This window comes from Trichomonas vaginalis, chromosome II (assembly GCF_026262505.1).
Source record: "Trichomonas vaginalis G3 chromosome II, whole genome shotgun sequence".
Lineage (NCBI taxonomy): Eukaryota > Parabasalia > Trichomonadida > Trichomonadidae > Trichomonas > Trichomonas vaginalis.
Genome location: NC_067204.1, coordinates 13,433,154 through 13,445,977, shown reverse-complemented (window position 1 = coordinate 13,445,977; position 12,824 = coordinate 13,433,154). Strand labels below are relative to the sequence as shown.

Sequence of the window (12,824 nt, the reverse complement as noted above, 5' to 3'; positions counted from 1 at the left end):
AGTTATTGTCCATCCACAAAGTTATATTTGACAATGAGCCTGTGTAAGGGACAAACTTCTTATCCATGTAGATATTCCTATCAAGCAAACTGAGGAATGTGCAATCCCAGTTTTCAGAAATGAAACCAATATATTTGAGTTGAGTCTTCATATCTGTGAATGAAATTTCTATAGCATTATTGACATCAATCATTTTCGTATGGACGAAGACTGATGATGTATCAGGACTGCCATTGAACATAGAATCCTTGCATTCACCGCAATGTGTCAAAGGAATAAATTTGTCTTTAATACCATTCTTTTCACAAACTCTTTTCAGCTGCTGTCTGATGAAGTAAGAGTACTTGGAGTTTGTGTAATTTGGAACTACTGTATCTTTGAACTTCTTGCATATTTCCTTCATCTTCGGGAATTTTTCAGCAAATTTGTTCTTGTCAGATACAGCATCAAATAATTTTGATAAAAATGACAAAATAATGCAATTTTTGATTGCCTTTTCTGCAATTTTTTGTGGAGTATCCAATGGTTTTTGTGAATTGTCAGCTGGTTTTTGAGAAGGTGTTGCTTGGATATCAAGATCAACTTTATCGATAAACTCAATCATTTTCGCTGTTAATTTGGCAGTAACATTAAACTTTGGAGGATCAATTTGGAAACAAGCTTGAGAATTCCTTTGAACATCCACGTCATGATTATTTGCAAGCTCTGTCTTTCCTTTGATCTTGATGTATCTTGTAACTTCTGAATCAAATATTTCAGCACCCAATGCAATCATCGCACCCAAGCTAACATTTTCATCGTCGTTAGCTTCGATTTTTTCAAGAATTTTGTCTTTGTGTTCGGTTCTAATTTTGCAGATATTCTCCGAAACCTGCCAGTTCGAATCTGTAAATGTTGCTCTCGCATAAGCTAATTTAAATAGATAATTTTCTTCATCTTTTCCTGGTATAGGTAGCGATAGGGTTGTTAGATTCCCGACGATAGGTGTCTTGGAAGATTTGCCTGGTGTCATCATAGTGTCTTTAAATCAAAAATTTTATTTTGGAGTTAGTTTTATTGATTTTTCAATAAAAAACATTTCTAAAACAAGAAAATGAAACGATAAAATATTTATATTTTATATAAGGATCTTATATTGTAATAAACAGAAATTCATCAAAAGTGACAGCTCTCAATTTTTTGACATTTGTAAATTCTAAATTGAATGAGAAAAATGAAATAATACTAAGCATAATACAATATTCTAGATTTAATTATAATTAGGGAAAAGTTAGTTTTGAGAGTACTTTTCATAGGCATATAGAATGAAATCTTCTGAAAAATAATATCACATAAACTCATATTATTTTCTAATATATAACTATTTTATATAAAAATCAAATTCAATGATCTTAAAAGCGAAGGATAAACCTCAAAATTTACGAATATAATGTGTGGGAATATAATGCTTATCTATCATAAAACCATATGAAATATCAATTTTTGCTTTACGCCTAATTTTTGACGACAATTAGCAAAAAATGTTAAATGTTAACACTCAGTCCATTTGAATATGAAAAATAAAATTGACTTTGATTAAATGTTTTTATTTATCATGCAATTCTTCTTGCGACCAAAGATTTGAATAAAATTTCAAAAAATAAGATAGCTTAAAAAATAATATACGGTAGTGTTTACTAATAGATGAATAGTATATAAATTCTATTAAAATGGATTTGATCCAAAAAAATATAAAACCAAAAATAATTGTTATAATTTAAATGAAGAAGTAATTTAAAACGATTTTATTTATGATCAATTTTATATATTTTTTTGGATCAAATCCATTTTAATAGAATTTATATACTATTCATCTATTAGTAAACACTACCGTATATTATTTTTTAAGCTATCTTATTTTTTGAAATTTTATTCAAATCTTTGGTCGCAAGAAGAATTGCATGATAAATAAAAACATTTAATCAAAGTCAATTTTATTTTTCATATTCAAATGGACTGAGTGTTAACATTTAACATTTTTTGCTAATTGTCGTCAAAAATTAGGCGTAAAGCAAAAATTGATATTTCATATGGTTTTATGATAGATAAGCATTATATTCCCACACATTATATTCGTAAATTTTGAGGTTTATCCTTCGCTTTTAAGATCATTGAATTTGATTTTTATATAAAATAGTTATATATTAGAAAATAATCTGAGTTTATGTGATATTATTTTTCAGAAGATTTTGTGTTCTTCTTCAAAATTTTATTTTTTTATTAAAAAGAATCTTTACAAAATATACATTTACTTTAATTAATATTTAAAAACGTGCTCTATCAAAAGTTCCAAAAATTCAATATTTTAGCTTTTCTGAGGTGTCACTTTTGATGAATTTCTGTTTACAACAATATATTTAAAATAAATATTATTTTATTTTTTTCATTGGTGTCTGTCAAGCCATAATACACTATTCAAAAATTCAATGTGTCTTGCGGTTTCAAAAGACACCTTCAAATTGAACGATAGCACAGACACTATTGAATTTTACCCATTTTATTTAGTTTTCACCCTTTTTATTTTTAAGAATTAATGACTGAAACAGCCGTTTTGCTATGACCTCAATCACTTTTATTTATTTATTATTTTAAATATTATTTAATTTTATTATTTGAATAGGCCAACTTATATTTGAGAAGCTCAATTTGAGACCACTTAATACATTGAAATATCATAAATATTGAAATATTAAAAAGTGTATTTCAAAATATTGAAATTATAAAAATTTATAATACTGAAATTGAGACAAATTAATAAATTCAATGTTTTTTTTTGAAATAACTCTCAAATATTATTTTTTTGTTTATTTAATGTTGAATAAATATGATTGCTTTAGTCAATCATAAAAACTAATTTAAGTTTAAAATAATGAAAGGATAATTTGATCGTTTTTTAAAATACAATTATTTTTGATGATTTGCAAGAATCTTTGAAAAGAATATAATATAGGTTCTATTTTTGTAAAATTTATCCAAATCATGTATTACATAAATTACGATTAAAACGATGAAAGAACCAAAAAGTGTGTTTTGTGTTTTGTTGTTGCGTGTTGGATGCGGGATCCTGTTATTTCCGAAATCGACAAAAAATTTGGAAATTTAATTTCCGAAATCGAAATTATATTAATGTTTTTAATATTCTTATATCAAAAGGATTAAAGTTCATTAAGAGAAAAACAATTCTTCTTCTTTCATCTATTGGCGCATTTATTTCTACACGCCAATAAGGAAGGGAAAATTATAAGACACCATGGTGTCTTCAAAACGCTAATTTTTGATATTTTTAACAACCCTAGGTAGCGATTCATTGCATTCTACAGGATTATTAATTGCTATTCCCATTGTTTTAAGAGTCATTAATGCCAATTTCATATCAACTTGCTCTGTGTTGTGTTCTTCATAACTTTGTGAAATGTTATTGATGAGATTAGCAATTGTCTAATCGTTACCCTCTTTACTAATCAAGTGACAATTGATCACAACTTCATTGAATTTTTGACAGGCTTTTATGATTTTGTGATTTTTTCCTGTTTTTGGGTAGATAATGAAATCTAAATGTTGAACTAAACTTCTCGCAAAAGGAATAGCAAACGATTCTGCTTTCAATTTGCGAAGTTTTTTGAAGAAATTCAAGATTATCAAATTCACTTCATTTGGCAACTCTTCTCTTAATGACTTATTTTTTTCGATCGCAACCAATTCTGTATAATCAAATTCAAAAGAATAAAAAGCAATTATTTTTTCATATCTCGCAGTCTGTGGAGAAGGCTTTGGTTGCTGATTGTCTGCTGGCTGATTGTCTGTTGATTTATTAGCTTGTTGATCGTCTGTTGGATCAAGATAAGCTTTTTCAATTATATAGTATGGAATTTTCGGTTTATTGAATTCAACACTCCACTATATTCCGTAGTGTTCAAAAGATTAATTAATTCTAATTTTATCTTTTGTACCTTTGGTAAGTAAGGTTTGAAAATTGTATCAAACTTTGCTATAGTTGGTTCTGTTTCGAATTCAGTATATTCCTTTAACAAATTGCATGACCAAATGATTGAAAGCATTATTTTAACTGTAAGGACTTCAACGTCAATATTAAATGTCCTCTTTCTAAACATTTTTTGTGTTGTTGCCTTTGCGATGATATGGAAAATACTTTTTGGATTTTGATAATCCCTTTCGGCTGCAGAATAAACATCTCTCAAATTCGTTCTAAAATTAGAGTATTCTTCATTGGGTTTATCGCAATACAGAAGGCTCAATATATCAGCATGAGCTTGCTCCATTTCCGTTAGAGGAATTGATTTTGTTGAGTTTTGAGCGCATTTGATGAATAAATATGGGAATAAAGCATATGTTGGATCTGCTTTTGAAAAATCTTGGGAACAGATTTTCGAGACAATTCCTTCAGAATATATTGAGTACTTTTATTGTTTCCAATGATATCAATGCTCACATTTTGTCCATTGATCTCTGCTGATTCGGATAACAATTCTTCGTAGTTAAAGAAAGCATTTTGATTTACTTGTCCTTTAACAAAATCTTTCTGTGTTACTTTAATCTTTCTGAAAGGAGTTGCAAAATAAGTTTCGATATCTCCACAAACATTTTCAGGAGCGAAAATTGTTGTGTTTAATGAGATTGATGTTGGTTTTTCGATTTGTTGTCTTTCGGTGCTTTCTCCATAATTGATCAAATATTTCAATATTAACTCAGTAAAATTGGAATCTTGCTTGATAAAGTATTTCCAGATAATATCTGTTTTGAAAAGTTTATCCAAGTTTGTGATAACACATTTAACAAGATAAGGTCTCATTGGTATTACTGATAGTACTGAAAGAAGTGCTTTAAGAACTGGTTCATAAAATTCCTTATTTTGCTTATCATACATGTTAAAAACAAAATCAATGAAAGAAATAAATTCTTGGTCGAAGTATTGTTTCGTTGTATCGCTCATGTGTTTAACAATTGTATACAAGTCATAAATTTTTTCAATGATGAATTCAGCGAAAACTTTGGAATTCCGAGCCTTTATGTTTGACCATGGGAAGAAAACACTCTGTGGCAATTTGTATATATCGTTGAGTAACAATTCAGGTTGGTAAAATGCAAAATAATCATTTTCAATTCTTGTTCCAAAATTTGGCCAGTAAATTCCATATTTGACTGCTCTTATCATCATACCATATGTTTCTTGGATTGGAGCAGTTGGTAATTGTTTTCCAAAGAAAGCGACGATTTGCGATTTATCTTTGTCATTGATCATTTTGTTTGATGAATAAATTTGTCTGAGATTCAAGATTAATAATCTGTCTAACATAAGATTTAAGAAATTCATGAGATTTTTGTCGATGCTTGAGTTATTCAATTCCTTGATTATACCAAGAATGAATTCAACGTGCTGAGTGGGATTGTCTGCATAATCACATTGTGCTTTTCCTGTTTTGATGAGTGAAATTAATGAGTTTGTAATTTCCATCAAAATATCATCAATGAAACAGCTATTTGTGATTCTGTTGTGAAGCATGGACGAATGATTGTCAAATAATCTTCGCATTTTCCTTTCGGCCGGATATCAACAAGTATTGTATCTTCGTGAAAACTGATTCCAAAAATTTCTTTTTCAGAAAAGTTAACGGTTGAATAGATGTAATATTGAGGCTTTTCGTCAACGATTATCATGTTTCTTAAATCGAAAATGGTAATGCTATTGGATGCAGTATAGATATGCAATTCATTGTTAATAATATGAATGCATGTTCCTGAAAAAGCTGTTTGACATCCAAATCGATGATTTCGCCCATTCCTGGATCAGTTGGAATTTCACTGTTTCTGTAAACAATAACACTGACTTCATAATTATTAAGGAGAATAAAAGTCAAACAACCATCTATAATGGCAGCACTTGTAATTTTGTATCTGTTATCAATGATACCACTCAAATCTTTAAAATCATTATTATTAATTGCGTATTTTTGAGAGGCAACATTGATAATGCATCTTCCTTGTGAATTATCTAATACAATGTAGGATCCGGGAGACGAATTAATGTAAATGGTTTGGTTTGGAGATTTTTGAATCAGATTCGTAATTTCTTGACTTTTAATCCAGTTTTCGATGGGATGATTGGGTATTTTGCGTAACCTTGTGAAGATTTGAGGTTTTTGGTCCAAATTGTTTTGACTTCTGTCTTCCGAAATAATTTCTTTTTTAACTTCTTCGTCAATATCAAATTTAGTTTGTTTTGAAATGAAGTTTTTATTCGGAAAATTGTTAGTCTTCTGGGTCGAAAACATTATATAATGTGTCACTTTTCACAAATTATATATGTTTTCATGTTTTGTCACTTTTCTGTCACTTTTCGGGTAAAAACATTTTTATTATTATATATAAATGAATTTTACAAAACCACCGTTACCGTTCTTTGGAAATAAGAGTAGATGTAAAGATATTATATTGAGAGAACTTAAGAAACTACCGAATAGTCTAACATTTGTAGATTTGTTCGGTGGAAGTTTCTATATATCCCATTTATGTCATACCGTATTTCCTGACTCAAAGATTATATGCAATGACTTCGACAACTATATGGACCGTCTCAAACATATTCCAGACACAAACAATATATTGAAAGAGTTAAGGATGGGCACTCATAGGCTCCTGACAGCATAAAAATGTTATTATCTCACAATATAAAAGGAATCATAGGAATCTACAACTATATCTATATTGTTGGAAGACTTCTTAATGTATCATGCATATAAGTTATATCAATAACTCCATTATGTTATATGATTGTAATCATATTTTCGTTTCATGTTCAAAAACATTAAAATCATACTAACTATATGAGTATTATATTTAGGAAGCTGATATATAGATATGATAAAATGCTAGGTTTTGTGATTAAGAATATATACTTATCTTTTAGAAAATAATACTTTTATAAAAAATTATATCTTATATAATCTAAAAATTTTGGACAATTAAAAAACATTAATTAAAAATAGAAGGTGAAAGTGTTTATTCAAAGAAGGTGCAAGATTATGATGTTTTGAGGGTGAAATAAATTTAATAATTATTTATGTGATTTAAGAGTAATACGATCATCGGTAGCTTGAAGACCTCTCTTTATAGCTCTTAATGCCGCAAACTTTTTTTGAACTTGCTTTGAATTTTTGAATGCTTTGATTAAATCTTTTGTTGTATCATACATTCTGAAATATCTGTTCATCATTTCTGGCATTGTTGGTAAATTTAACCTGTATCTTATTGCTACAATCGTTTCAAACATACTTTCATTGAAATGCAATATTGTGACTGCCATCCTAATTGGCCAAGAAGCATGCCAATTAATATTTTTATTAGCAAGCATTGCTTTGATATGGTTTATCGATTCAACTACTTGAGTTGAATGAATCTTTTTTACCATATCAAAGATTTTTACGGTATCTTCGAGGAATTTTTTAAGTGTTTTTATAGCAGTTTTATTTTTTGCATATTTCCATGGTTTAATCATCTTGCATTTTTCAGGATCTGGACAAAATTTATGATTTCCGGCATAATGTTTAGCGGAATTCAACCATAAAAACTTCTTTGTTTTAATTGACATATGTGTGTCATTGAGAAGTTGCCTAAGCCAACGCAATAAATTCTTTGAAATGCTAGATAAGATTCTGAATTCTGGCAGTTTGAGCTTTTTCTGTATATTGTTAAGAAAATGTCCAGGATCTCTGTATTCTCTGATACCTTTGAACGTATTTTTGATTGTAGAAACAATTTTGACATCGCCATCATGCACAAAAAAATTTACACGTTTTTCATTATTCCAACGCTTCAGCATTCTTTTTAAGCCTTCAAATTCCATTTCATTTGATTTTCCGTTGAAATTACCTTTGAAATTTTTAAAAGATTTAGATATCACTTCCCAATCTACAATTTTTTTGAGTTTCTCTTCTACAAATTGTACATAGCAAAACATTGCATTTCTTCTCTGACTCCAAGAACCGTCAAACAAAAGTCCCGAACATTTTCTCATTCGAGATTTCCAATAATTAACAGATTCTCTGGCAACTTCTATGATAACACGACCAACCTTTTCTTGGACTCGATGAAATGTAGCTTCTGACGGAACTTTGATGTTATTCAGCATGAATTGAAATTCTGATTGGCAAAATGTAGCGCCGCTCAATAATACAGATAGCACAAATTCAACAGTGTTGACGACATATGGCTCTACCCTATTTTTCGCGCTTTGAACTAAGTTCTTTATACGCTTTGCAACTGCTTTTGTTCGCCGCGGCATGAAAAATGAAGAATAACTTGACGGTTTCTTGAACAAATGGTCGCACATTCAAATATTGTGATGTACGATCAGGATAAAAGAATGTTGTTGCCGTGAATTTAGAAAATAGCAAAATTTCAATTTACGCAATCGAGATATAACTTGATCGTTTGAGCGATAACCATGGCACCCATAGTATTAATGAAAGTACTCATACTTACAATTATTTTCTCCCATAGGAATATTGTTCAATATACTTCACCTATAGAGGAAATCTCGAAATAAAATCGAATTTTTTCAAAAATTACAAAAATCAATTTTTTACAAAGATGTTCGAAAAATAACATTATATACGCATCAAATCAAAGCATTATATGGAGCATTATAATTCTATATATGATTGTCCATCTTGCTGTTGTGCTATTTTTTTTTAAACAATAATTTCATTGTTGAAATTAAATTTGCAATTTCAGTAAAAATTGCGACCCATCATTTTGAATATAATTGAATTAATACATTTATTGTAAGAATATTATATACCAAATATTAGACTTCCACATGAATCCTGGTATGATATTATAAGTATTGCAAAATTAGAAAAAAATATGCTCATGATATACTAAAATTCATGTTTCAAGGTTAACTTATAAATAAAATAAGTTCGAGAAATGCATCACTAAATATTTGAGCTTGTGCACTATAATGCTATATAATAGTCTTCACTGTTTTTAATATATTGACTTTGCTAGACTTGATTTTTTTCATCACCCTAATGAGTGCCCATCCTTAAAAGAAAAGATACCTATAGGTAAGATGGAACGTATACCATTAGATAAGAAAAATATTGTGAGAGAGGTTTTGAAAAAAGCAGAATATATAGACTGGGATAGTATATCTGCTAGACTATTATATAGTGGTGCTGTAAGAGTTCATGACATTGAAACACTTATGTCAAAAGTTTTATATCTTAACTATACAAATGTTTTCAAAGAGGACATAGAAAAATATATTGAGGGTATAGAGTTTGTGAGATGTCATTGGACAGAGTTGTATGAAAAATATAAAGACAAGGAAAATATTTTCTTTATAGTGGACCCGCCGTTCTATAACACATGGGATTTTCAATACCAAGTAGACTGGACTTTGAGAGACTCTTTAGAAACTTTAGACGTTTTACATAACCATCCATGCTTTTACTTTACATCCGATAAAAGTGGTTTGGAAACCGTTATGAGATGGTTAGAGGACATACATGACTATGAGTTTATATATGACAAGATAGAATATGAGAGAGGTCCTATAAACTGGAGAAAGTGTCACAATAAAGAAATTTTATTAGTAAGTAAATGTGGTTTGAAATAGGACTACTTGTTTTAGGTTTTTTCCATTGTGTCATTTATTTATTTGACGTGGCAGAAAAGTACAGAGAATATGAAGATGAACCAATGCCTGCAAATGTTCAGCATATGTACTCGTAAGAGATATTTTTATCTAATATTAAATGGACGCACAGAACTTAGCGAATGCACAGCAACCTGGACAACCAAACCCAGAGAATATTCCAAATGAAGTTAGAATACAAACTGCAATGGCAAACTATGGTCAAGTGCCAACAGATGTACAAATGCAAACTGCCATGTCAAATGACGCTGCGTTAGGTTTGCCACCATGGTATGCAAATATGAGATGGAAAGAGTTTTATACAAACCCTGAAGTGGGATATAAACAACTTTATGCAGATGACGCGAACACAGGAGTTGACCCAGAATATGTTTTCTACCAGAGGAGAAACAGAATGTATGAGCTCCAGTTAAAGAATGCTATGGAACTCAACAGGAAACGCAAAAGACTAGGCGGACATTAGATTTTTACATATAGTAAAATGAGTTTCTTCAGTAAGATAGGAAACTTCTTTCGAAATGTTGGAAGAGGTATATGGAATGGAATAAAATCTGTCGGAAGAGGAGTATGGAACGGTGTCAAAAATATTGGTAAAAGAGTAGGTCAGTTCGTTGGTATTATACCTAAAGACCCTGAACCAGAAGAACAAGCTCCTGTAATACAACAGCCTGAACCTGCACCACAGTCAAGTTGGCAACCACAACCGGTATATTAAAAAGTTATATTTTTATCGTTTGATAGTAGTTGTATATGAAACTAAGTTCTAAGTAAAACGCATGGTATAATGGAATTATTCTTTTTCTTCCATCTGTAGTAAACCATACTTGAAAGTCTGAAATACTTCCACTTGGTGGTTCGTATAACTTTGTAGGTTTTTCGTAAAAGTCATTTGCCAAGCATAAGAAAGAGTTTTGGGCGCCAGAAAATGAAGCATGAACAATAATAGCATCTGGGTCGAAAACATCTTTAAATAAATATGGTTCATCTCTTGCATATCGACTGTAGATATTTGCTAAAGGAGGTTCAACTTTCTGATTTAACATTCTTTGCAAATAATACCATGACATTGCAGTGAATTCTGTATATATTTGTTCGTCTTTATTTGGATTGTCTTCGTAGATTTGAAATGACACTTGTGAATTTTGTTTGTCATATACAATTCTCACATAAAGTGTGCTATCGGTATTCGCATATTCATCAGCATATTTTGCATAACATGAATTTATTTTATCTTCTATATTTTTTAATGCAGTCTGTAGAGAAGATGAGAGGTCAACTTGTATTAGCTCAATTTCTTCCCACATTTTTCGTTGCCCTTCAGATGTATAATCTATATGAAACCTTACAATAAATGGAAAACTTTTATCTTCTACAGACACAAACTTTATTCTTCGAAAGCCAATAGCTTTTGTGACAGATGGGTCTCTTAACCATCTTAATGGGTAGTCAAAACGATAGCCTTCATGCTTTACGGTATCTGTTTCAAACTTTTGACCGACATTAGTAAAAAGTTCATCTAATGGTTTAGATGTAGCAACTCTAGAATTTTCTTTTTCTATTGGAAGCATATTTTATCTATAATAAAAATGTCAAATGAAACAGCGTCTATGAGAGAAATACAACACAACCGACAACTCATTATGCAAGCTCTAAATAAGAACACAACAAACTTTTCAAACTATTCTAAGATATCTGAGTCATTGAAAGGGGGTGACTTAAAACTGACATTAAACCCTATAACAGATGAGTTTCTATTTCAAGACAATAAGAACAATACTGTCTGTATAAATCCAACAAAAGGAACTTTAAACGAGAAACCTATAAATGAACTTCTTTTAAAAGCAGATGTTGACAACAAAGCTGACAAAGAATATGTAGACGATGCAATAGCAAAAGAAGAAGAAAGAGCTAACAAAGCTTATGCAACAAAAGAACATACTCATCCTGAACTAGCAGACAAAACATATGTTGACAATAAAATGTCAAGTGAAGTGACAAGAGCTGAAAACGAATATTCTAAAAAGACTCATATACATTATATTAACCAAATACCAAGTCTTAAGGAAACATTAGAGACAAAAGCAGATAAGACTCATACACATTCTATATCTGATATTACAAACTTACAAGAAACCTTAAACAGGAAAAATGACGTTGGACATACACATACCATTGCAAATATTACAAACTTACAAGAAACCTTAAACAGGAAAAATGACGTTGGACATACACATACCATTGCAAATATTACAAACTTACAAGAAACCTTAAACAGGAAAAGTGACGTTGGACATACACATACATCTTCTGAAATAACAGACTTAAACGTTAGCCTTGAAAATAAAGCAGATAAAACATATGTCAATGAAATATACCAAAGTTTGATAGGAACAACAAAAAATATTGAAACTATTGTTGGTGACTTTTCTGTCAATGAAGAAAATAAATATTTTAGATGGCAGTTTGTACAGTCCTTAAAAAATGGTACACGGTGTAAAATCATTCCGAAAAATAACAATGAAATGTATGTAAGCTATAAAAAGAATGATGGTACACAAGTTAAAGTTCCATTAGACAACAACTGCTACTTAAACTTATATGGAGACGAACAAAAGAAATATTTAAGAGTTTATGAAATGGTGGATATGATATTACCTGACCCAGCTCCGGCACCACATTATTATGACTATGGAGATGACGACAGAACACCACATGTAGATGAACAAAAGCTAACATTATATTTAGATTATTATAGATATAAAAGATATAATGCAATAGAAAAAACGAGAATAGTATATTATTATACAGATGACAGAAATAAATATTATAGTCAAGACTTTACTTACCATGAAAACATAAGATTATATTATAAAAAATATTCTGACACAAACCAGAAGAAACCTGAAATAGTTGCACTATATTTTAAGTTCAAAAGAGACAATCCTATAATATCTCATATGTTTGATTTAATGAACCCAGTAGGTTCTATTTATACATCTATGGATGCAAGAGGTCCTCAAGTAATGTTTGGTGTTGGTGCATGGGAACAAATAGTCGACAGGTTTTTGTATTGTGCAAACTCTTCAAAGGAAACAGGTGGAAGTAA

General features: G+C 30.0%; 6 protein-coding genes and 1 pseudogene across 7 annotated transcripts, besides 4 other annotated features; 2 read left to right on the top strand and 5 right to left on the bottom strand.

Moving 5' to 3' along the window:
• Nucleotides 1–287: 287 nt before the first annotated feature.
• Nucleotides 288–1,012, bottom strand: TVAGG3_0539260 (ubiquitin protein ligase protein; the record flags this gene model as incomplete). The annotated part of the gene is made up of 1 exon (XM_001288705.2): nucleotides 288–1,012. A coding segment is annotated over one exon (725 nt), but the record flags the coding sequence as incomplete, so codon positions are not given.
• A 126-nt stretch (nucleotides 1,013–1,138) lies between these two features.
• Nucleotides 1,139–1,175: a mobile genetic element.
• A 1,177-nt stretch (nucleotides 1,176–2,352) lies between these two features.
• Nucleotides 2,353–2,390: a mobile genetic element.
• Nucleotides 2,391–3,634: 1,244 nt separating this feature from the next.
• On the bottom strand, nucleotides 3,635–5,560 carry TVAGG3_0539230 (annotated as a pseudogene). The gene has a single exon: nucleotides 3,894–5,560. A coding segment is annotated over exon 1 (1,667 nt).
• Nucleotides 5,561–6,673: 1,113 nt separating this feature from the next.
• Nucleotides 6,674–9,103: a mobile genetic element.
• Nucleotides 7,112–7,876, bottom strand: TVAGG3_0539220 (uncharacterized protein; the record flags this gene model as incomplete). Its single annotated transcript, XM_001296212.2, has 1 exon — nucleotides 7,112–7,876. One exon carries the CDS (start codon nucleotides 7,874–7,876, stop codon nucleotides 7,112–7,114), a length of 765 nt encoding a protein of 254 aa, XP_001296213.2.
• Nucleotides 7,966–8,338, bottom strand: TVAGG3_0539210 (zebrafish ch211-108c17.2-related family; the record flags this gene model as incomplete). Its single annotated transcript, XM_051237858.1, has 1 exon — nucleotides 7,966–8,338. A coding segment is annotated over one exon (373 nt), but the record flags the coding sequence as incomplete, so codon positions are not given.
• Nucleotides 9,104–9,818: 715 nt separating the features above from the next.
• TVAGG3_0539190 (uncharacterized protein) lies at nucleotides 9,819–10,181 on the top strand (the record flags this gene model as incomplete). The annotated part of the gene is made up of 1 exon (XM_051237857.1): nucleotides 9,819–10,181. The coding sequence occupies one exon, from the start codon at nucleotides 9,819–9,821 to the stop codon at nucleotides 10,179–10,181; it is 363 nt and encodes a 120-aa protein (XP_051095681.1).
• Nucleotides 10,182–10,199: 18 nt separating this feature from the next.
• TVAGG3_0539180 (serine threonine-protein phosphatase family) lies at nucleotides 10,200–10,433 on the top strand (the record flags this gene model as incomplete). Its single annotated transcript, XM_051237856.1, has 1 exon — nucleotides 10,200–10,433. One exon carries the CDS (start codon nucleotides 10,200–10,202, stop codon nucleotides 10,431–10,433), a length of 234 nt encoding a protein of 77 aa, XP_051095680.1.
• Nucleotides 10,434–10,437: 4 nt separating this feature from the next.
• On the bottom strand, nucleotides 10,438–11,286 carry TVAGG3_0539170 (uncharacterized protein; the record flags this gene model as incomplete). The annotated part of the gene is made up of 1 exon (XM_051237855.1): nucleotides 10,438–11,286. The coding sequence occupies one exon, from the start codon at nucleotides 11,284–11,286 to the stop codon at nucleotides 10,438–10,440; it is 849 nt and encodes a 282-aa protein (XP_051095679.1).
• A 519-nt stretch (nucleotides 11,287–11,805) lies between these two features.
• Nucleotides 11,806–12,824: part of a mobile genetic element that runs on past the window's edge.